This window comes from Balaenoptera acutorostrata, chromosome X (genome assembly GCF_949987535.1).
Source record: "Balaenoptera acutorostrata chromosome X, mBalAcu1.1, whole genome shotgun sequence".
Classification (NCBI taxonomy): domain Eukaryota; kingdom Metazoa; phylum Chordata; class Mammalia; order Artiodactyla; family Balaenopteridae; genus Balaenoptera; species Balaenoptera acutorostrata.
The window spans coordinates 107,434,372-107,457,160 of NC_080085.1; the positions used below are offsets into that span (position 1 = coordinate 107,434,372).

At 41.0% G+C, this 22,789-nt stretch overlaps 1 protein-coding gene across 2 annotated transcripts in view; it reads left to right on the forward strand.

Moving 5' to 3' along the window:
- Positions 1 to 22,789, forward strand: part of GRIA3 (glutamate ionotropic receptor AMPA type subunit 3) — a 287,984-nt gene that overhangs the window by 195,727 nt on the left and 69,468 nt on the right. Inside the window, exons 7-11 of one of the 2 annotated variants that reach the window (XM_057538112.1) lie at positions 2,509 to 2,676; positions 7,371 to 7,475; positions 8,302 to 8,409; positions 9,580 to 9,786; positions 16,474 to 18,074. In XM_057538112.1, the coding sequence (XP_057394095.1) occupies positions 2,509 to 2,676; positions 7,371 to 7,475; positions 8,302 to 8,409; positions 9,580 to 9,786; positions 16,474 to 16,485 (600 nt within the window). In that variant the 3' untranslated portion in view covers positions 16,486 to 18,074. Of the gene's footprint in view, positions 1 to 2,508; positions 2,677 to 7,370; positions 7,476 to 8,301; positions 8,410 to 9,579; positions 9,787 to 16,473; positions 18,075 to 22,789 lie in introns of those variants that run through there. The other variant, XM_028165001.2, reaches the window with a different exon arrangement.

Below are 22,789 nucleotides of genomic sequence, written 5' to 3' on the forward strand. Positions count from 1 at the left end.
CAGATAGATACCCAGGAGTGGAATTGCTGGATCATATGGTAGTTCTATTTTTAATTTTTTCAGGAACCTGCCTATTGTTTTCCACAGTGACTGTGCCAATTTACATTCCTATCAACAGTGCACGAGGGTTCCCTTTTCTCCACATCTTCATCAACGCTTGCTGTTTCTTGTCTTTTTGATAATAGCTATTTTGACAGGTGTGAGATACTATCTCATTGTGGGATTTTTTTGTTTTTTTAAATTTATTCATCTTATTTATTTATTTATTTATTTATTTATTTCTGCATTGGGTCTTCATTGCTGTGCGCGGTCTTTCTCTAGTTGCGGCGAGCGGGGGCTACTCTTCATTGCAGTGCACAGGCTTCTCATTGAGGTGGCTTCTCTTGTTGCAGAGCAAGGGCTCTAGGCGTGCGGGCTTCAGTAGCTGTGGCTCTCAGGCTCAGTAGTTGTGGCTCACAGGCTCTAGAGCGCAGGCTCAGTGGTTGTGGAGCACGGGCTTAGCTGCTCCGCGGCATGTGGGATCTTCCCGGACCAGGGCTCGAACCCGTGTCTCCTGCATTGGCAGGTGGATTCTTAACCACTGTGCCACCTGGGAAGTCCCTCCTTGTGGTTTTGATTTGCGTTTCTTTGATGATTCAAATCTTTTTTTTATGGACTGAATCTGCCCACTACATTTAGGTGAGCTTATATTAATTTATATTTTCATACAACTGTCTATCCACTGTTTTGCCATCCTTAGATTTAGCAGGCAATAGGTAGAGGAAAAAACCTCATTTATTCAATATTTTAGGGGTTATCTACAAAATGTCAGGCACTATGCTAGGCACAAAAAATGGACAAGAGTAAAAGTATGAAAAGGGTGCTACAGTGTCATTTATGCCTGTTCAGAAGTTGTAGAGGTGTACAAAAGAGAAGGAAGACAATTTCAGCTCTGGATTATTCATTGGTAACTCATGATATGTGTAATGTAAAGTTCTTAGAAGTTAGTGAGAAGAATTGTTCAGGCTTATAAGCAAGACCCTTCAAATAACTTAAGAAAACGAAATACTTAAATAGGTGGTTACAACTTTCGGATTACTTTGACTTGTACTAGTCATTATGGAACCTGTCTCTATATCAAACAGACAAAAAGCTCATGTTAAAAAATTATGTACAATATTTTTGATTAGGAAATAAAATTGTCTAGAGATTAAAATCCTGATGCTTAATTTATTCTATATTTTATGAACATTTCCTTTGGGGTCTTTTTTTTTTAGATGGTCACACATTGGTCCATAGAAGCTGAAAAAGTAGAAAATTAAATAGCTATTTTGGCATGGCTTGGAAAGGACTACATTAAGATTGCTGACAATTTATGCAGTCAGCTGGGAAAAAAATCACCACCATGTTGGCTTTATGTAATGCTAGCATGGGCAGACACAGATTTTTTTTTTTTCATGAAAGAACATATGCCCCCTGTTACAGTCATACTTGATGACTTGGCCCTGAAAGAAAAGTAACATGAGAAAAGTCAGAAAGGTAAATTGATAGTTGTAAAGATGACAATGCATTCACTCACAATTGTATTGGGACATACTATATAGACAGAAAATTCCCCCCAGGGCATTTTGCTTCATTTTTTAGAAATCAACAGAATTCTATATTCTACCAGTATTTGTCACCCCTGCAAAACAGGGGCCAGCTAATTTTAATCACACTTTGTTGATTCATTTAATGAAAAGGCATCCACCATGTCAAATTGCAGATAATCAAATCCCTTGTATTAAATGACTGGTCTCATCCTTAGTACAGTGTATCAGTACAGTATATCCAAGAAATAGAAAGTAAGTGTTCTTGCCTGAAAAAGGTAGCATCACGAAGTATTGCCTACGAATTGTCAATGTTATCAGATTTAAAACTCAATAACAATTGTAATTTTCTACAGTCAAAAACCAGCTTTGGATTTTGCTCTCCCAAGGAAACAAAAACTGATTTATTGCTGGCCAGAGGTCCTAGTTCACCAGAAACGTGGTCCAGACAGAAATGATTAATGTTTCCCTCCAAATTAATTTCAAGCTGTCTAACTTAGCTATTTCCATTTTCCCCTAAGTAAACACCAGATCTGAATTTTCTATTACAAACAGCAATAACCCAGTCTTGCTTTAGGATATGCCGTTTCCTCTCCAGTCTACATATGCCATCCTTTAACTTCTCACATATTTTGTTCTCTATAAAGGAGCTGGCCTTTCAGTAGTCACTCATCAATATGAAACACAGTATTGAGAGCAAGAGAGAGATTCCCTTGAGCCATTTGATCTTAATAGTCTTAACATGTGCACACATGAGGTAAGATGCATCATTCTAGAATGGATCAAAGTCAGGCTTGCCCAGAGAGATCTCTTGATTCAAGTAATTAAGAGGGTGACTTCATAGAACAAGAGTTGGAGATGAATGAAAATTATAAGAAACGAGGCAAGTTTTGAGGGCATCATTTGTCATGATATCTTGTTTTCCATACATCCATTTCAGTACACATCTGCATTGACGCACGATGCAATACTGGTCATAGCAGAAGCTTTCCGCTATCTGAGGAGGCAGCGAGTGGATGTGTCCCGGAGAGGCAGTGCTGGAGACTGCTTAGCAAACCCTGCTGTGCCCTGGAGTCAAGGAATTGATATCGAGAGAGCTCTGAAAATGGTAATGACCACAGTGGGTTATTGGGTTGGGGGCACCTTATAAAGACACAAAAAGAGTAAGACCTCAATCTTGAGAAAAGACAACCTAAAGGGAATAGGATGAGAGTCTGTAGAATGTTCAAAGTGTACAGAAAGATAAGCATCGATATTTATTCATCAAAATCTAGAAATCTAAAACTAGAAGATTCTTCCTTGAAGCTTGAGAAATGGTAAATTTAGGGCAAATGAATATTTAGCTCTGTACTATAGTGGGGATAGTAAATCAAACTCAGTACCCTTGAAAGTTATGGATTGAACATGTAAATGGCTTCAAAAAATTCAGACTTTCCAGAAAATGATGTTGCTTAGGGGGACTGGGATATTCTCTAGGAAACTCCTAACTTCAGGGTAGACATTACCAGCATCCTCTGGCTCATCGGACAAATTATTAGCCTGGATGGACTGTGGAACCGAGCCAGTGTGATAGTATTTCTATTTGTCAAAAAGAACCTTTATACTATTCTACATGGTGAAATGCAGGAACACAGTCCATTCTAGGCCTACTTAAGAGGCTTTTCCCCAGTGCCCTAGAGAAAAAGCCTGAAGGAAAGTACAAGGAATCAATGGGCAGAGAGTCAAATAGGTCACTTGTTTTTAGTACTTACTGGGTGGGAGAGCATTTAAGGCTTTGAGCAGTATCCTTTGAACAGATTCCATTATTTACGCTAGGAGCAGCGTCACCCATTCAGTGTAGCTTTCCAAGCAAGAGCTCTTTCCTGAATATTTTGCTTTAAGCTACATACGCCTGCATGCATTAAAATAAGCCTTCGAGAGTACAAGACTCTCTTATTTCTACTTCGTTAATTATCCTGATGTTTAGAACACCCAAATCAACAAAGAGATAGGCAATAATAAGATAATTCTCTGCACAACCCAGCAACGAGGAATCTGTAATGGCCTCATAATGTGCATCATTTTGTGTAGCTGGCTCTCTTACTGCTGCCTTAAATTTGCCAAGTTGGAAGCATTCAATAGAAAGGGGTTAGTAGCCACTATGTCTCTCTCCAAGAAAGAGATATGACTCATTCTCCCATCATGCAGATTTTTATGTCATTATGTCAGTTCCCTAACAAATGCCCTAAGTGTAATTTTATGGAGGTAGCACTGCACAATTTTTGAAGAACAGTTAATTAAATTCAACCTTCATAGCTGTTACAAGATTTGTATTGTCAGGTGAAACATAATGATGAGTGAAATATAAAACTCCCTCAGAGTGAACCAAAAGGAGTTTTCATCAAAACCTCAAGGGGCAAGTGCCAGCATCTCCGATTGACTTCCCATTCATGACACAAATGACTCTCTTCCCCAAATACAAAACTGGCTACCAGAGTGAAGGACAAGAAGTGAATTTGGCAAGAAAAACATTAGATTGATCATATTATTGCACAGAGTTTCCACATGTCTAACTCACTGATAAAGCTCAAGCTGTAAGCCAGGTAAGTAACCTTCCTCCCCAGGCCCTCATGATCAAACACTCAACAGAAAGGATGCTTTCCCTCTTTCCATAGGCCAGCCTCTTTCTAAGGCTTCAGAGAGGCTGGAAAGTATCAGCCTCTTCCAAAAGTACATGTTGCCTTGTGACAAATGATAAGTGAAACTCCACTTTTCAGAGGACTGCAAGAGAGGGTGGTCTGAAGTACTAAAGGTTTTACCATATTAAAAGAAATCCCATTTTATTTAAGTTAATTAAAAGTGAGGATGCATGATGTAAAAGCATCCCTCATTGTGACTAGCACATAGTTGCTGCTCAGTTAATCATTCTCTTCCTTCAGAGAAATCTGGCAAACAAAATCATTGCCTGAAAGCGTCTCCTAAGGAGCCTGTTTTAATGAATAAATAATCGCACCATTCATTAAACAAATATTTATTGAGCACCAACAACTATGTATCAGGCTCCAAGTTAAAATGCAAACATGAAATAAGATGAGGGGAGCTCATATTTAAATTGTTAATATGTAAACAAATGCTTTTAAAAACCTTAAAGCTACTTGCAAATTGGATAATCATCATCCTTACAATCTATCGATGGTGCAAAGATTAGCCTCAACCTGGTCTACTGAAATATGTCACAACTCTAAGTCATCGAAACTTGTCAACTTGTTCAGTAAACATTTATTGAACACCTGCTCTATCCCAGGCTCTGGATTAGTTGCTGAGAACACAGAAAAAGAATGTCTTTCATCTTGAGGTGCTCCCAATCTAGCAGGGGAGCTGGAAATACATAGATGATTAAAATGTTATGGTGAAGCTCCACACGGAATGCTATGGGAACCCAGAGGAGAAGCACCTAATATAGACTGAGGTGCGGGGTGGAGAGGATTAAAGAAGGGATCCCAGATGGGATGGTGGGAAACTGTCACTGACATTCACATCCTTAAAAATAGACTTCTCTCTGAGTGCTCGTCCAATTCGACTTCTGCTCACCAAAAGTTCTAATCAGCTTAGGCTATTGTCCAGTTTGCAGATCATGCTCAGATAGGCTGAATCTTTAGAAATATACAATTCTTAATGAGACTTGAAGACTTTGCTATTCTCAGTAACGAAGGATTTCCTTAATAATTTCCTCTGCCAGTGTCTCTACCCTGCCTATCTCCTCTCCTAGAATTCAGTGCTCAAAACAGAGCGTAAAGAACCCTTCATGCATCACAGTATGCATCAGACCCATCCTACTGGATAAGCAATTTCTATCTCAACAAAGGACCTTTTCTTTAGCCAGAAGCATGACGTCACCTTCTCTGCAAGCCTAAGCTGACAGTAGTGCTTAGGTTTGTTCATTTAGTAGGACAATCATCTTGTCTTCAGGGAGTCACATTGGAGCATTTCTCCTTCAACAGATATTCCATGGTCTCCTACTGGTGGCGAACGAGCCCCATTCCCTTTAAAAAGATGCTCCGTACTATTTGCCATCAATTTTCTCTTCTGCAGCACAAGCCCATTACCGCTTCTCACTTGCTTAACAATCAGCTTGTAGCTTTTCTATAAGAGATGAAAAAGTATTCCATGCTTTCATCTTGGGAGAATGACAGATTCTTTTTCTTTGAAGCAAATTCCTTGACCCATACTCACCAGATAAGTAATTCAAGTGGGTAACAATAATGACATATTTATAGAGGGTCTTTCATCCAGTGTCCTTGAACTGTAAAATAGGTAAGGAAATCTCTCCACCCAGTAGAGATGGCCTCTTATTAGTTCATAATACGGGGCCCAGACCCAGGAAAAATTGTGGCATACATGCATCTGCATTTGGCCTCCCAACTAGGTGTCTGGGCTATTCTAGTACCTCTATCTGTTTTATATAGTATTCAATACTCCTGATTCCCTAGACTTAACAAATTTCATCAGTCTGTGGATTATCCCTCCATGGCCTAGCTCTCCACTACCTGTCTGGAACTGGGCATAGGTTAAATAAGAGGAAAAACTCATCCCTGTTACTATGGTAGCTGATAAATGTGTAAACCCCTCAAGAAACAGAACTAAATTCATTTTGATTAATAATTATTATTATTAATAGAGCTAGCATGTATTGCAATGCTCACTACATGCCAGACACTGATCTAAACACTACATATGTATAACTCATTTAATCCTCCTAACAACTCCGTGGGATAGGTACTGCTAGGATTTCCCATTTTACAGATTAGGACACTGAGGTACAAAAGCATTAAGGAACATCCCCAAGGTCATACAGTTAGTAAGTGATGAAGTTACAGTATGAATCCAGGAGCTCCAGAGCCCACGTTACTGAAGCTGGTTTATGTTTGGACGTTGGGAATAGTGGAACTCACAGTTCAGAAGAACGCATTATCCTAGTTAAGAATACTCTTCAGGCTACTCCCTTCAGAAAAGACGAATGGTAGAAATTTCAGGTTCCTTGGAATCTAGAAAAATGGTATAGGTGATCTTATTTGCAAAGCAGAAATAGAGACACAGGTGTAGAGAACAAATGTATGGATACCAAGGGGGAAAGGGGTGTGGTGGGAGGAATTGGGAGACTGGGATTGACACATATACACTATTGATACTATGTATAAAATAGACAACTGATGGGAACATACTGTATAGCACAGGGAACTCTACCTAATGTACTGTGGTAACCTAAATGGAAGGGAAGTCCAAAAGGGAGGGGATATCTGTGTGTGCATGGCTGATTCATTTTGTTGTGCAGAAGAGACTAACAACATTCTAAAGCAACCATACTGCAATAAAAATTAATTTTAAAAAATCAGTTTCAAAAAAAGGGATTGAAATACACAAAATACATTTAAATCTATGAGTTGATAATAATACTAAAAATATGGGTTACCTTTAGACAATTCTAAGAAAGATTTTTATTCTGAAAACCGGTAAATAAAGAGAAAGTTAAGTATTTAAAAAAAAAATTTCAGGTCCTTGAAAAAGTAGTGGTAGGGCCCTCACTGTATCATATAAGAAACTGCCTGTCACACCCACTCAAAGCTTCATTAACTAAAAGGCATACTTAGAAAATACTGGACAGGAAATGCAGATCTGTATAGACTGATCTGGTGGCTATAGCTCAATGGCTCAAGATAAACATTCTCCAAGATTCCAAGATCTGTCAGCGGACCTCATCGCAAAAACCAAAAAGGCAATAATGTGGTGCTATTTTAAAATTTTACATTTTTCCCTTTCTACCAGGTGCAAGTACAAGGAATGACTGGAAACATCCAGTTTGACACTTACGGACGTAGGACAAATTATACCATCGATGTGTACGAAATGAAAGTCACTGGCTCTCGGAAAGTAAGTAACCAAAACAGATATCCAAATAAAAAATCTCTCAGAAAGTGACAGTCCTCAGATGTAAGGAAATAGGTGTTAGGAAACACACCCAAAGCAAATTCCCACACATCATGTTTGCCTTTCCGTTTGGTGAATAGTGTAGATATGATGCAGAGCTGTTTTGTAATCAAAGTGTTCCATCTACACATTTTAAAAGTTATTTCCCTCTGAGGCTGGTCCTTTAAAAGTGGTAGACTCAAGATTTATTAACAGCTTCCTACAATACAGGGAAGGAATTACAAATTTTATAGCATGTTATTTAAACAGAAGCTGCCAAGATACACATGATTTTAGCAAAAGAATTGGAAAGTAGGTAATCTCTCCATTTTGCCAACTCACCCACCAAAACGACTCTGGACAAAGTACCTTTCCCTACAGCTAAATTTCATAATAACCACTTTGCGTCTATCATACTAATAGTGAGTTAGTCAGGAAGTGGGAATTTAGTAGTTACTTAATAAAACCTTAGAACGTAAAATATCTTGTACCATTTCTACAGGATACTCAACTGATTGCCCACCCAGCTTTCCTACAGTTTTAAGGAAAGAATTTTTCTGCTATCTGAGTTTAAAGAATCAAAAAGGCTGATCATTCTACAGTGGGCTAACTTATTTTTACCAAATATCAGTAAAAGCAAGGTGGGGATGGGAACCCCAAAGATGAAGGAACAGCACATCTGTTGCTCAAGCAACTACAAAAAAGTTTCATTCTACTAGAGCACTTGAATTTCATGCAGCACTTTTTGAGTGAAAAATAGGCAACCAGGTCAAATGTCTGCTCTTTCTAGGCTGGCTACTGGAATGAGTATGAAAGGTTTGTGCCTTTCTCGGATCAGCAACTCAGCAATGACAGTGCATCCGCAGAGAACCGGACCATCGTAGTAACCACCATTCTGGTAAGTATGGACGGAAGGTAGGTGGGCTTTCTGTACAGCAAGACTTCTGTCTTCTGAAAAGCATTATTCAGCCAGTAGGAAAGACCTCAAGTTCAAACAGTGGAAACTTCCAACAGGTCAGCTTAGGAGCCTTTCAAAATGTCTTGCCATGATGAGGAACAGAATGTCATTTAAATAAAGAAAAAGAATAGGAATTCGCAATAGTTTTAGATGTTGTTATCCTCTTTGTTACCCTCATGGACTGATGCTTCTTCTGGACTTGAAATGTAATTCTTCATTGTGGGGGAGATAGCGTTGTATGGAGGAAAGAGTAGGTCAGGGTTCTAATATTAGGTCTATCACTAACCTGAGTTTAACGGTGCAAATCACAACTTCTCTGAGCCTCAGCTTGTGTTATTTTTTAACTTATGGAATCGTCATAATAATAATCTCCTATCCATGTCATAAGACGTTTCAAGGCAATATTCACCATGTAAAGCTTTTCTGAAAAACTAAAAGCACTATTGGGATGTGAAATAGTATTTTCACTTATTTTCAAATGCTTTTCTAAAAGCTGGTATGTTTCATTACTGAATGAAGTACAAACCCGGGTTAAAAATGAGTATGTCTGAAAATGAGTAGGTCTGAAATTGTGATTAATTAAATGGAGATTCAGCTGAAGTTTATCTTTCATTTAAACATGCCTATCAAATACTCACTTTGTCCTAGGTACTGTACTAGGCCCTGAGGATATAAAAATGAATAAGCCACAGACCCTGACCTCACAAAGATCACAGTGCTTCCCTAGGGCTTTCCAGGGCTGGCTGTGGTTCTTACATAGTAAATCCCAAGAAATCAAAGGCAGTTCACCTTCGTGTAACTAAGAGAAATACCTCTGCCCAATTTGACTAAATCAAAGACTTTACAGGTGGAAACTGGTTCTTTCAAACTCTCAAAAAGAACTTAAATTCTTCTCTGTTTCCTTAAATCAACAACTAAGGACTCCAAGGAATATGTGCCCCCATGAATAGTCAATTGAGGCTCTTCTGCTTATTAAGCAAACATTTTTAAAGGCTCTCTTAACACACCAAACCTCAATAGCCACAGGGGAACAAAACTTCATTATTACATTTATTATCTCTTAGAAAAATGTATAGGAGTAATCCTTTGATCTTGCTTCTGGTCCCAAAGGAATCACCATATGTAATGTATAAGAAGAATCATGAGCAACTGGAAGGAAATGAGCGATATGAAGGCTATTGTGTAGACTTAGCCTATGAAATAGCCAAACATGTAAGGATCAAATACAAATTGTCCATTGTCGGTGACGGGAAATACGGTGCAAGGGATCCGGAGACTAAAATATGGAACGGCATGGTTGGGGAACTTGTCTATGGGGTAAGTTTTTTTCAACACTGTTTTCATTTATTTCTATGCCTTCCAACTAATAAAGATAGAGGAATTTAATTTTCAAGTGCAGTATTTATCCAATTGCATAGTTTTCATATGATCTGTACGAAAAACATTTTATTCTACAGTTGAATTCTGTAAAGGTAGCTTGTCAATAGCATCCTTTGGGCAACAGGATTATTTTACTGAAAGGAAAGTAGAATTGGAGAACTTTATCTGGCAACATTAAGTACAGCCTGCCCTCTACTGAAAATCTGTTCCTTCTGTGTTCCCTGTCTCAGGCAGCAGAATCACCACCCACCTAGTTGCCTAAGCAACCAGGTCATCTTTCCTCATCGCTCCCCTCATATCCAGTCAGTCACCATATCCTATCAATTCTACTTTTCTGTCTCTCAAATCCAGATGCACTCTTCATTCCCACCATCATCATCTTAGTTACGGTTCTTACCATTTGACAGTCTTTACTTGGTTTCCCTGCCTCTGCTCTTACCCTGGCAAATCAAATCCACATTATTGTAGTTTCTCACTTTAGAAATCAGGATAAAATTCAAATTCCTTAGCATGGCAAAGAAGGCACTTTGTCACCTGGCCCCCACCTACCTCTCTAGTTTCATCTGGTCCTCCTCCTCCTTCACACTCAATGTTCCAGCTATAGCAAAGTATGCATTGTTCCCTGAAGGCAGGCCTGGAAGTACCTTCACCTCTCTTCAGCTGGCTAACACCACCTACCAGTCCTTCAGAACTCAGAGGTGTCACCTCTTTCAGGAAGCCTTCCCTAATCCCACCTGCAGTCTGGTTAGCTGCCCCTGCTTTTAGCTTCCCTATAGTATTTTTTTTTGCTTTCTCATAGTACTTTTGAACCTCTATTATAACGATCTGTTTTCAAGTTCAGCTGTCCCAACTAGTCTCTATGAACTCCTTGAAAACAGAAGCCATATCTGATTCATTTCAATATGCCATGGTCTGACACATAATGGAAGTCCAATAAATATATTTTGAATGAATTGATGAATGAACAGAATGGCTCTGCCAAGGGCTTGCCCATGGGTGAAGTACAAAAGAATTATACTAATAATTAGGGCTTTTTAAAAGGGCTACAGTAGTATCTTCAGAGCTCCTCAGGGGCTTAGCTTTAAAAGGTTTTGGCCTCTGATTGGGAAGGTCAGATCTTGGGCCACCCAATGAGGCATATGGAAATAAACAAAACTGGACATAAGAATCACCCATTGGGTGAACCAGTCACTAGAAAACTAACCCCAGTGCAGGTGGCAGTGGCAGAGGTTTAGTTCTAACCGACAAAGGTTACTTGCAATGACCAGTCCCTGTCTAAACAACAGGTTAGGGGAAGGAGAGGAATTTAGGGGGTGGATATATTGAGAAGAGTCTGGCAAGAAGCAAATGTCCACAAGTTAGCTATTGGACTGAGGTTTAGGATAAGGACTCCAGCACTTGAGACAGGAATTAACAAGAATAAGGTATAGCACTCCAATCATAAGACAGTACTGGGGTCGCTAAATAAGTTTTTGGAACAGGTCCTAAGGAACAAGCACAAAGGCAGAAGCTCATTTCTAAAACTAAGGGCACAGAAAGGGAATTAAGGCTTAAAACGAGACTGGACCTCAAGTATCAAAACCAGAGCACCATCTTCCAGTCAGACAAGCTGCAAGGCGATTTGAACCTTAGCCCCCAGCTGTGGGGCTGGACCCTGTCTTGGGTCAAGGCTGGTCCTGGGAACTGGGGCAGGGCTGAATTGCAGATAAGATGCAAGTGAACCCAGTTATGAGAAAGAAGAACTTCTAAGGCCAGAGAGAGGGGCTGAAGAAGGGACAGAGCACCCATCATGCTTTCTGAGAAACCTGAGAAGCTCTGAACCATCCTGACACAGCTGTAACCTCTTACTCTACAAATTGGTGATCAAGTCTTCTTCTATTTCCTGTCCCTAATCTGCCCAACACTCAGGCTCTAAGAGGTCCTGTCTTGCTCACAGCTCTCCCCTGCTCTTAGCACATTACCTGGTACATAAGAGATGCTCACATTTTGCTTTAATAAGTGAATGCCTGGCACATAATAATGCCCAGCCAATATCCATTAAATTGAGTTCATGGTGAGAGGTAATCCTATAATATTTTTATTATTATTAGCTACCATTTTTTGCATAGTTACTGGTCGCCAGGCATTGTGCCAAGTGCTTTACAAGCATTATGTAACTTAATCCTCAAAACACTATTAACATCATTCTACAGATGAGAAAAATTGAAGCCTAGAGAGGTGAAGTCTCATGTCAAGGCCAAACAGCTTGTACTGACACAGTGATTTGAACCCAGGTCTCTGACTATGAAGTTTGTGTTCTTTAACCATTGCCCTATACCGCCTAACAGCCAAGTGTTGCAGACCCATCCCATCCTAAAAGATAGTTGAAACATGTTGCAAAGGCCCTTGGTGCCTTAGCCATTCTGGCGGGAAGAGTATTTGGCCACATAAACCTGACAAGGAATTTAGGGGCTCTTTCCACTAGGGCAGAGTAACTGGCATGGGCTCTACCAGCCCATTATGTCTCAATTGCCAGAGCGCTCTACTGTCTCAAGAGAAAGCCTGTCATGCTGTGTAAATAGCTCAGTGACCTCCTGTCACTGCACAGGACATTAAACACAGTGCTGAAGAGCAAGGCAAATTTCTTGACATTGTTCAGACCAAGACCAGCTTTCTCAGTGGATTTTGGTTTCTCCTCTGGCATGCCCTCTGTACTGCACCCACTTAATCTCCACATTCTCTTCCTCTTTCCGGTTTGTGTATGTGTGAGTGAGGGAGCTTGAGAATTAGCAAGTCCCATATTTGTTTAGTAATTTAGAAACCAACTCTCTACTGCTGAATAGGTAAGAATTCTCCTGGAGGAGCCTACCCATCTTTTTCACCCAGTTCTTTCTACTAAAGATAAAAGCAATAGCCAGGGAAGGCTCTTACAGAAATGTCCTCCTCCCTCCCCTGACCTAGAACAAGTGTCTGGTGCTTTCTGAGATCATAACACAAGGTGATTCCTGGGAACTGAGAACAAACCAACCTATTTGAGTGAACTGCCAAGTTCCACTTTCCTCTAAGATGTGTGGCTATGAAAAATGGACGTTCTTCTCATGCTTGGAGTGAGAGCTGTCTGTAAGGGAGGATGATCTAAGCTAAGTGAGTCTTCCTCTTCATTTAGAAGTTTTCATCTTTCAGCATTGGGAAGTTTGCAACTTCTCTGTCATTGATAGAAATGGAGAAAAGTGAAAACAGGCATTCATTTCTGGCAGGCCTGGTCTCCTATGGTTTGCAAGTTGCTTAAGAAAAAGAAGGGCAAAACCCCCCCGGTGACTTCCCTAAGTGCTTAATAAGCAAAAGGATGGAGAACATGGAAGTATTTCTTGCAATAACACGAAAACTACACAGACAGACACAGCTTAATCTTTAGGGCATTTTCTCTTATACTTTTAGTATGTACAACAGATCAGAGTAGGAAAAAAATGAAGAAAGGCAGAGATGAAAAAAGCTTTGCAAAGGAGATTTCAGTATCTGCCATAAAGTCTCAAGAAAGAGTCAAAATAAATTAAACTTGTTAAAGAAGAAAGAAGCCAATCAGCCTCTTTTCAGATGAGTCCTAAATGGTTTTTTTTTTCCTCTAAAGAAAATCAAATCAAGGTTGATGTTTGGGCCACCTTGTATCACTAAGAAGGCTATTTTTGAAACAAATGTCAGTAGGACACAATGTGCCCCTGTTATATAAGCTCTTCAGAACATTATGGACTTGAAACTGTCCACCTGCTTTTAGAAGTTTTGATTTTGAGCTTAATGTCTGTAACATCGCCACATGGCAGTTGTCCTCAGACCACAAGTTTTTACGGTTCCCAAATAGCATGTGTTTTAAGAGGACATTTAAAAACATTTTGTTGCTAGCAGGGCTCTTAGATATTCTTTAGCCTACCTTTTCATTCACTTTACACGTAAATGTGGAGACTGGCCAGGACTGAACATTAGAATTGCCCATTGGGTAAACCAGGAAACCAAGTCCTGCTATAGGACAGGGATGACAGGAATAGTGGCAGGTATTGTGACAAAATCACAAAATCACACAGCTTGGCAGAGCTTAGACTATAACTCAGGTTTCATGATTCCTGGTCCAGTGCTCTGTCCACTGAGTCATTGGTTCAGTTTACTAAGCATGTCCAATTATGGGAAGATAATCCTACCTGCCTTCAAGGGGCTTACAATCTAGTTGGATTATGAGCTTTTCCATCTGAGATACCCATCCTGTTTATCTGTGGCCTCCAGGATAATGTAATACACATCTCTAGTTATCACTTGAAATATTTGAAAACCCAGGTAGGCAGCTGAGAGTTTCTACCCTTTGAGAGGAGATATGATCTAACAGAAAAAGAGAGTCAGGACAAGGGCTGGAAGGAAATTGAGGTCCTAATTGACAAAAGGACACCTCCCAGTGGGCAGCTGCCATGCTCCTTATGTTCCTAGCACTTAGAACTAAGGATAGGAAAGGACAGACAAAATACTACCCAGATTGGTACCTCTGGCTTACAAGAGAGCAGAGAGCTTGGGGATGGAGATGAGGCTGGAGGACAATTGATTCCAGGTCACATCCCCTGGGCATCCTCAGACTCCTTCACACTCCTGGGACAAATGGCAATTTTACAGATGCTATTCACACTGACATTTCTCTACCCAGAAGAAATTATCTCTTAAGTTGTCACTATCCTAAGATAGATTCATTTTCCATTAAGGAAGACAGAAAGTCGATCTGTCCTTCCAGCTAAAAGGCAGAGAAGCAAGGGTGAAATAACAGATGCCAAATATTCTCTTCTGTTCTTCAGGTGATTACACTGGGCTTTGGCAGGAGGGCTGATGGTTTGATAAAAGCACCCCTCTCTTTCAAATGAGGCATATGAATTCCAGGAAGGAGCATTAATGATGCATGGAAGTCTGCCATTCTGAGCAGACACGGTGGGGAAATATTTCCAACCAAATTTAGTCTCATGAGGCTTTTACCCAGCTCCAGGGACACTCCTTTATCTTCACTTTGTCTTTAACTCTCTCAGCTCCCCAAGGACAGGGAGCCCTAACCAAGAGATCCAGACTGGGACATCTGTTCTGTATAAAGAAATGAGGAGATCCTGTTGTGACACTGCTTGTTGTTGCAGAGATTTAAATAGACCTCATCCCTTTCTCCAGATCCAAACAACTGCAGACATTAAATATCCCATAGAGTACAGCCAATAAAGCAGTTTAAGTCCAGGCCCCCAACAGTTAGCAATTATATGCCTATTGTCTAGCTTGATTCTGTCCCACTCCTTTCTCCGACACATTTAAACTTTCCAAACAACATGTCTGCCAAAGGCTACTAGAACCTTATGGTTGATACAGGGATGAAGGGTCAGGTCACGTCTGCCTCTTCTCTCAGATGACGGATAATATCTTATGCACTACATGCCAATGCATTGCCTACCCACTCTCTCTCATCCTCCCCCTTGCTTTCAACAAGTGCTTTAAAATTGTAGCTGACAAGCTCCTGCTCACGCACAGTCTCCAGGTGGGTTACAAGTTTTGCATCAGATCATTGGATGATTAAGCTATAACATAAGCCTTTCAGCTCAAAAAAAAAGTTTTAAATGACATTTAAACTAAGCGTCATGGCTGAGGCTCGGGCATCAGAGGTCAGATCCCAGGGAGAGGACTGGGGTTGCCTGCGTGAGCACAGCCTGAAGGGGGCTAGTGTGCCACAGCTAGCCGGGAGGGAGCCCAGGAAAAAGTCTGGACCTGCCTAAGAGTCAAGAGACCATTGTTTCGGGGTGCGTGAGGAGAGGAGATTCAGAACACCACCTAAACGAGCTCCAGAGACGGGCGCGAGCCGTGGCTATCAGCGCAGACCCCAGAGACGGGCATGAAACACTAAGGCTGCTGCTGCTGTCACCAAGAAGCCTGTGTGCGAGCACAGGTCACTATCCACACCTCACCTCCCGGGAGCCTGTGCAGCCCGCCACTGCCAGGGTCCCGTGATCCAGGGACAACTTCCCTGGGAGAACACATGGCATGCTTCAGGCTGGTGCAACGTCACGCCGGCCTCTGCCGAAACAGGCTCCACCCACATCTGTATCCCTCCCTCCCCCCAGCCTGAGTGAGCCAGAGCCCCCGAATCAGCCACTCCTTTAACCCCGTCCTGTCTGGGCGAAGAACAGATGCCAGAGGGTGACCTACATGCAGAGGCGGGTCCAAATCCAAAGCTGAACCCCAGGGGCTGTGCGAACAAAGAAGAGAAAGGGAAATCTCTCCCAGCAGCCTCAGGAGCAGCGGATTAAATCTCCACAATCAACTTGATGTACCCTGCATCTGTGGAATACCTGAATAGACAACGAATCATCCCAAAATTGAGGCAGTGGACTTTGGGAGCAACTGTAGTCTTGGGGTTTGCTATATGTGACTGAATAGTTTCTGATTTATATGTTTATCATAGTTTAGTTTTTAGCACTTGTTATCATTGGTGGATTTGTTTATTGGTTTGGTTGCCCTCTTCTCTTTTTTTTAATTACATTTTAAATTTTTTTATTTTAATATTTTTAATTCTTTATTTTAATAACTTTATTTTATTTTATTTTATTTTTCTTTCTTTCTTTTTTTTCTACCATTTCTTCTGAGCCATGTGGCTGACAGGGTCTTGGTGCTCCAGCTGGGAATCAGGCCTGAGCCTCTGAGGTGGGAGAGCTGAGTTCAGGACACTGGTCCACCACAGACCTCCTGGCTCCACATAATGTCAATCGGCGAGAGCTCTCCCAGAGATCTCCATCTCAACACTAAGACCCAGCTCCTCTCAACGACCAGCAAGCTACAGTGCTGGACACCCCATGCCAAACAACTAGCAAGACAGGAACACAACCCCACCCATTAGCAGAGAGGCTGCCTAAAATCATAATAAGTTCAAAGACACCCCAAAACACACCACCGGACGCAGTCCTGCCCACCAGAAAGACAAGATCCACCCTCATCCACCAGAACACAGGCACTAGTCCCCTCCACCAGGAAGCCTACACAACCCACTCAACCAACCTTACCCACTGGGGGCAGACACCAAAAACAATGGGAACTACGAACCTGCAGCCTGTGAAAAGGAGACCCCAAACACAGTAAGTTAAGCAAAATGAGAAGACAGAGAAATACACAGCAGATGAAGGAGCAAGGTAAAAACCCACCAGACCAAACAAATAGGCAAGAGGAAATAGGCAGACTACCTGAAAAAGAATTCAGAGCAATGATAGTAAAGATGATTCAAAATCTTGGAAATAAAATGGAGAAAATACAAGAAACGTTTAACAAGGACCTAGAAGAACTAAAGAGCAAACAGACAATGATGAACAACACAATAAATGAAATTTAAAATTCTCTAGAAGGAATTAATGGCAGGATAACTGAGGCAGAAGAACGGATAAGTGATCTGGACGATAAAATAATGGAAATACCTATCACAGAGCAGAATAAAAAAAAAAGAATGAAAAGAATTGAGGACAGTCTCAGAGACCTCTGGGACAACATTAAACGCACCAACATTCGAATTATAGGGGTCCCAGAAGAAGAAGAGAAAAATAAAGGGACTGAGAAAATATTTGAAGAGATTGTAGTTGAAAACTTCCCTAACATAGGAAAGGAAATAGTTAATCAAGTCCAGGAAGCACAGAGAGTCCCATACAGGACAAATCCGAGGAGAAACACGCCAAGACACATATTAATCAAACTATCAAAAATTAAATACAAAGAACAAATATTAAAAGCAGCAAGGGAAAAATAACAAATAACACACAAGGGAATCCCCATAAGGTTAACAGCTGATCTTCCAGCAGAAACTCTGCAAGCCAGAAGGGAGTGGCAGGACATATTTAAAGTGATGAAAGGGAAAAACGTACAACCAAGATTACTCTACCCAGCAAGGATCTCATTCAGATTTGATGGAGAAATTAAAACCTTTACAGACAAGCAAAGCTAAGAGAATTCAGCACCACCAAACCAGCTTTACAACAAATGCTACAGGCGGGGAAAAAAAAAATGGTTCTGAAGAACCTAGGAGCAGGACAGGAATAAAGACACAGACATAGAGAATGGACTTGAGGCCACGGGGAGGGGTAAGAGTAAGCTGGGACAAAGTGAGAGAGTGGCATGGACATATATACATTACCAAATGTAAAGCTGATAGCTAGTGGGAAGCTGCCGCACAACACAGGGAGATCAGCTCGGTGCTTTGTGTCCACCTAGAGGGGTGGGATAGGGAAGGTGGGAGGGAGACGCAAGAGGGAAGGGATATGGGGATGTATGTATATGTATAGCTGATTCACTTTGTTATAAAGCAGAAACTAACACACCATTGTAGAGCAATTATACCCCAATAAAGATGTTAAAAAAAATAAAATAAGCGTCATTTCTGTCTTCAACCTGTCAGACTCTTAAGCGCATCGCCCCTACACATATGAGTTTGTTGGGTTTTAAGTTTTATGAAATTTACGACTTTGGCAACCCACCTATGAAAAGGATTATATATCCCCTCAAGCTAAATCCCCTCCAATAGTGCAGTTACTCCGGGTTTGCCACCAGTGAGTGGAAAAATCAAACCTAATTCTGTGTGTTTACTGAGCCCACACAGCCACTCTTAAGCCGCTTGATGAAAATCCTTTAAGCAGTCAAGATGCAAGCAAAAGCGCTAGCACACTCTTACCCTGAGCTCTTGCCAGTTGCTGGGTTTTGTCCATCACCCAGAGCACCGTCACACCACCTACGTTTCTGAAAATGGCCTGCTGGCTGCTGTTACTAGCACAGGCAGAGGCTTGAGGACAAAAGACTGCTGGACTGACTCAGGATGCCACAAGTGAGATACTTCACTGCTGAGGCCGAATTTCAGCTGCTCCCTAGCCCTCTGGAGAATTCTTAACACTCTCTCCCAGCCACAGCTGGCTTTCATAAGGAGCCGAGACCAGGAAAGGAATGCCATTTGGGGAGTTGCCTTTTTCACTTTTTCGTCAGTGTTGGCCCCTGAAATCTTTAAGTTGACCTGAAAATGACCTTCCCGCTCATCTGCATGCTACAGCTGTCCCAGGAGAGCTAAATGAGTCTTTTCTGACACTAGTTACCTGCTACTCCCCATTGCCTCTAATAAGTATGTTGATTGCGTCACAGGCATTATGCCAAGCAGGCCTTGAGCTCTGAAATAAGAGACCATGACAAGAGCCTTTTCATATGGAGGAAGGGGTAGTGGTGGCAGAGGGCAAGGGTTTTTCCAAGGCTGGCTATGAGCTGATATGACCTTTCTGCTGCGTTGGCCTCACCAAGCATACAAGAGATGGGCGGGGCTGCTCAGTCTCCGGCTGAGTTGGCTCGATCAGCAGCTCCCTCCCCCTCTACCAGCTGAGCCTCTCCTACCTGCCCTTTGCTATCCCTTTGTCTATTTCCGTCTGTATAGGTCTTTTTTCAGGTTCAGCGTGGTAATTATCATTTTGGAGCCAGGTCCACATCAATGAGGCTTAATTGAGCACAGATTTAACACTGTTCTTCATTGAAGAAGCACCCTCCGGAAAAACAAACTGCCATCTCTGAAAAAGCTCCTTAGAAAGAAACAATTCAGGAAAGGTAGAAAAGCCTGGCTGAAGAGCAAGTGCCTGAGGGGAGCAGCTTCTTCCTGTTGTCTTGTGTGACTTCAAAAGTACTTCAAACTAAAAATGGCTTTCTTTTTGGCTGCATTGGGTCTTCGTTGCTGCGCACGGGGGCTACTCTTCATTGCGGTGCGCAGGCTTCTCATTGCGGTGCCTTCTCTTCTTACAGAGCACGGGCTCAAGGCACACGGGCTTCAGTAGTTATACCTCAGTAAAAAAAAAATACAGATGCTCAGGCAGGCAAAAAATAAATAAATAAAATTAAAAAAAATAAAAATGGCTTTCTTTGGGAATCTGTTCTTTTGCTGCACGTTCCTGGGAACCAGACAAGAAGCCCCGCTTTGTCTATCTAGCCACATCTTGTTAGCATTTAGCTGTGCTTATCATCTGGTGAGTGTTTCAGTTACTGAGTTAGGTTTTTTTCTCTTAAAGGGTGTCAAGATTCTCAAAATCCTTTCTTGACCTGCTTGAAAAAGAACCTAATTCCCCTAAATTCAATCCAAAGTGATTTTCTCACACAAGTGTCCCTTAGTTCTTCCTTCCAAAACAAAGAAGTGGCAATTTCTTTCAGAACTATCTAGTATTTTGATTTTAAAGATAAAAAACTACTTAAATGAAGTAATTAAATCAAATGAGATCAACTGGGAAATGCTGCTAGTAGGGCATTTGCACGTTCTAAGCAGGAGGTAGAAATACGTTGGCAGGGATAGAAGGTGGCTTTATCTGTGAATTCTCTTGGCATGACAAGGTTCTTTCTAGCTGATTCAGACTCTCTGTGCCAAAAAACCCCACTAGCTTTTGGGCCGATTCCATTCTCCTCAGTTGCTTTTGTTTCTACGAGCTGGTCTGGCCCCAGGGAAAAGAGTAAAATAGATAAAACCTGTGTTTGTCTCCCCTCCAGTTAGAAATGTGGAACTGGTGATTCAGGAGTTAGCGCAATGAGGGAAGAGTTGAAGCCATAGGTAATAATACTGAGGGGAGAAAGGAAGAACAGAACCTTAAAGAGACTTGCTTATTCCACAAACCTTCATTAATTACCTACCAAACCAGGGCCCGTGAATAGATTCTGGGGGTACAAACGTACATCTTGACTGAGAGAGCAGAACTAGGAAGCAAAGACAAAATGAACATTCAGAAAGGTAGGAGAAGAACCCATAGTCTTCAGCATCAGAGAGCTAAGGAAAGAGGGTACATATAGTGCTAAGGGCCAGTGGTATATGAGTGGTCTGCAGAAAGGTCTTTGAATTTGGTAACCAACTATATAGTTCAAGAAGCAATTTCACTAAATTGGAGGGGAATGGAAGTTAGAGCACAGGTGTATAAGGGAAACATTGTGTTAAAATCAAGAGATAGTAAAGATGAATTTTTCAAGAAGATGGGTGGTGATAGGGAGTGATGCTGTATGGTTAAGAGGGTAGTAGGATCAAAAAAAGGAGGAAGAAGTGTTTTTTTGTTTCATTTTTCTTTGTCAGTATACAGAATGACCTGAGTATGAGGTAATTATTAAGTGAATAAGACCTGTCAGTGGTTTCAAATTACAGCAGGAATTAGAATCACCTGGAGGGCCACCTGGGGCCCCCAAGTTTCTTATTTAATAAACATGGGGTGGGGCCTGAGAATTGGCATTTCTAACAAGTTCCCAGGTGGCTCTGTTGCTGCTAAGTCTGGGGAATCACACACTGAGAACCACTAGAATAGACTGAGAAGGAAAAAATAGCAAAAGAGAATAAACAGAGCTGAATTTTAAGAAGAGACAGAAGAGTATGAGATGCAAGGAATACATAGAGTAAATCTTAGAAAGAAAGAGTTCATTTTCTAAGCGATGGGAATGACAGAAGGGATAAAGATAACAGCAATATATTGAGGAAGAGAAGAAAGGCACTGAGGTGATAGAGCTCATATCAGATGGCTTCCATCTTCTCAGTAAAGGAAGAGGCAAGATCATCTGCAGAGAGGGTAGGTAAGGATTAGGGACTGGGAAACATTTGGAATAAGCGTCATTCACAGACTTAAAGAAGAATCAACCTCACGGTGATAGATGATGGATTTAATTTTAGAAATGGTGAGTTTGAGATGGTAGTCAGCCTTCAAGGTAGATTTGGTCAGCAGGCTGTTGGCTTCAATAAATGCATACATTCTGCAGCAGATTTTTGTCTTTTGTTTGTCTTGCTCACTGCTTCACCCCTAGCACCAAGAATAGTGCTTGGCACAGAATAGGCACTCAGATATACACTGGAATGAACCCGAGAGGCGTTGGCTGAGGTTGATTATTGTACATAAAAGTAATATATAGTAGAAACCTGCAAGTATCTCTGGAGTTAGAATATTACGGTGGTTAAGAGAGTGAGTTCTGGAATCTGAAGACCAGGGTTCTAAGCCCAGCCTCTCAGTGCCTCACTTCCTCCTTCCCTAACATGGGAATGATCATGGACCAACCTCAAGGTTGCTGTGAGAATTAAATATATATAAGGGGCTTAGCACAACACCTCACACAGAGTAAGCACCGAATCAATGTTAGCTGGCTGTTTATTACTGCATTTCCCCTTCAATTAATTAAGGAGTGTTTCTTAACCAGTTTGAGTCACCATGTGTAAATCAAAGTACTAAGACATTAAAAAAAAAAATACCCTGTCTCAGATTTCATCATTCTTCCCCTACTGGTAGGGATATTGAGGCATAACTATTTAACAAAGAAAAAATGATCATCAAAATTGGTGTTTTCACTTTATACCTGATATACCATCCAAAGCCTTTCCTTAGAAGCATTTTTCTAAGTATGCATTTTAAGGCCTGGCTCCAGACTAAAACGTACTACTGACATAAGGGAACTATTGTGGAAGACAAAAGAAATAAGTGTAGAAGTTCTTAGTGCCTATTTTCATGGGACTAATATAAAAACATTGTCTGCCTTTGCCTGAACTAATTATGCAGTGCACTACTGACGCATTTATTTTATTGATCCAATACATGTGAGTGCTACACTGATATGTATCACTAGAAATGATGGCTTACTATATAAATTAATATGTATTGTAATAACTGCTTTGCCCTTGTTATTGCCCATGCAGAATTCTTTCATGTTTGCATATTTTGTATTCAATAGTCAAGAGCTTATTTTTTAGGCATCTACAGTTTCTTTAGTTTAGGATCTTTTGCAGTGATAGATACAAAAATAGGAAATTGAGCCCCTGCCTTCAAAGAACTTATGTTTTTATAGACATACTCTCAAAGAAATAAGTCAAGAACAATGGCAAACACTCAAGTGTTAAACTGAGTACTGTAGTCCTGTGTTGCACCTCATAGTGGGGAGGGAGGCACATATC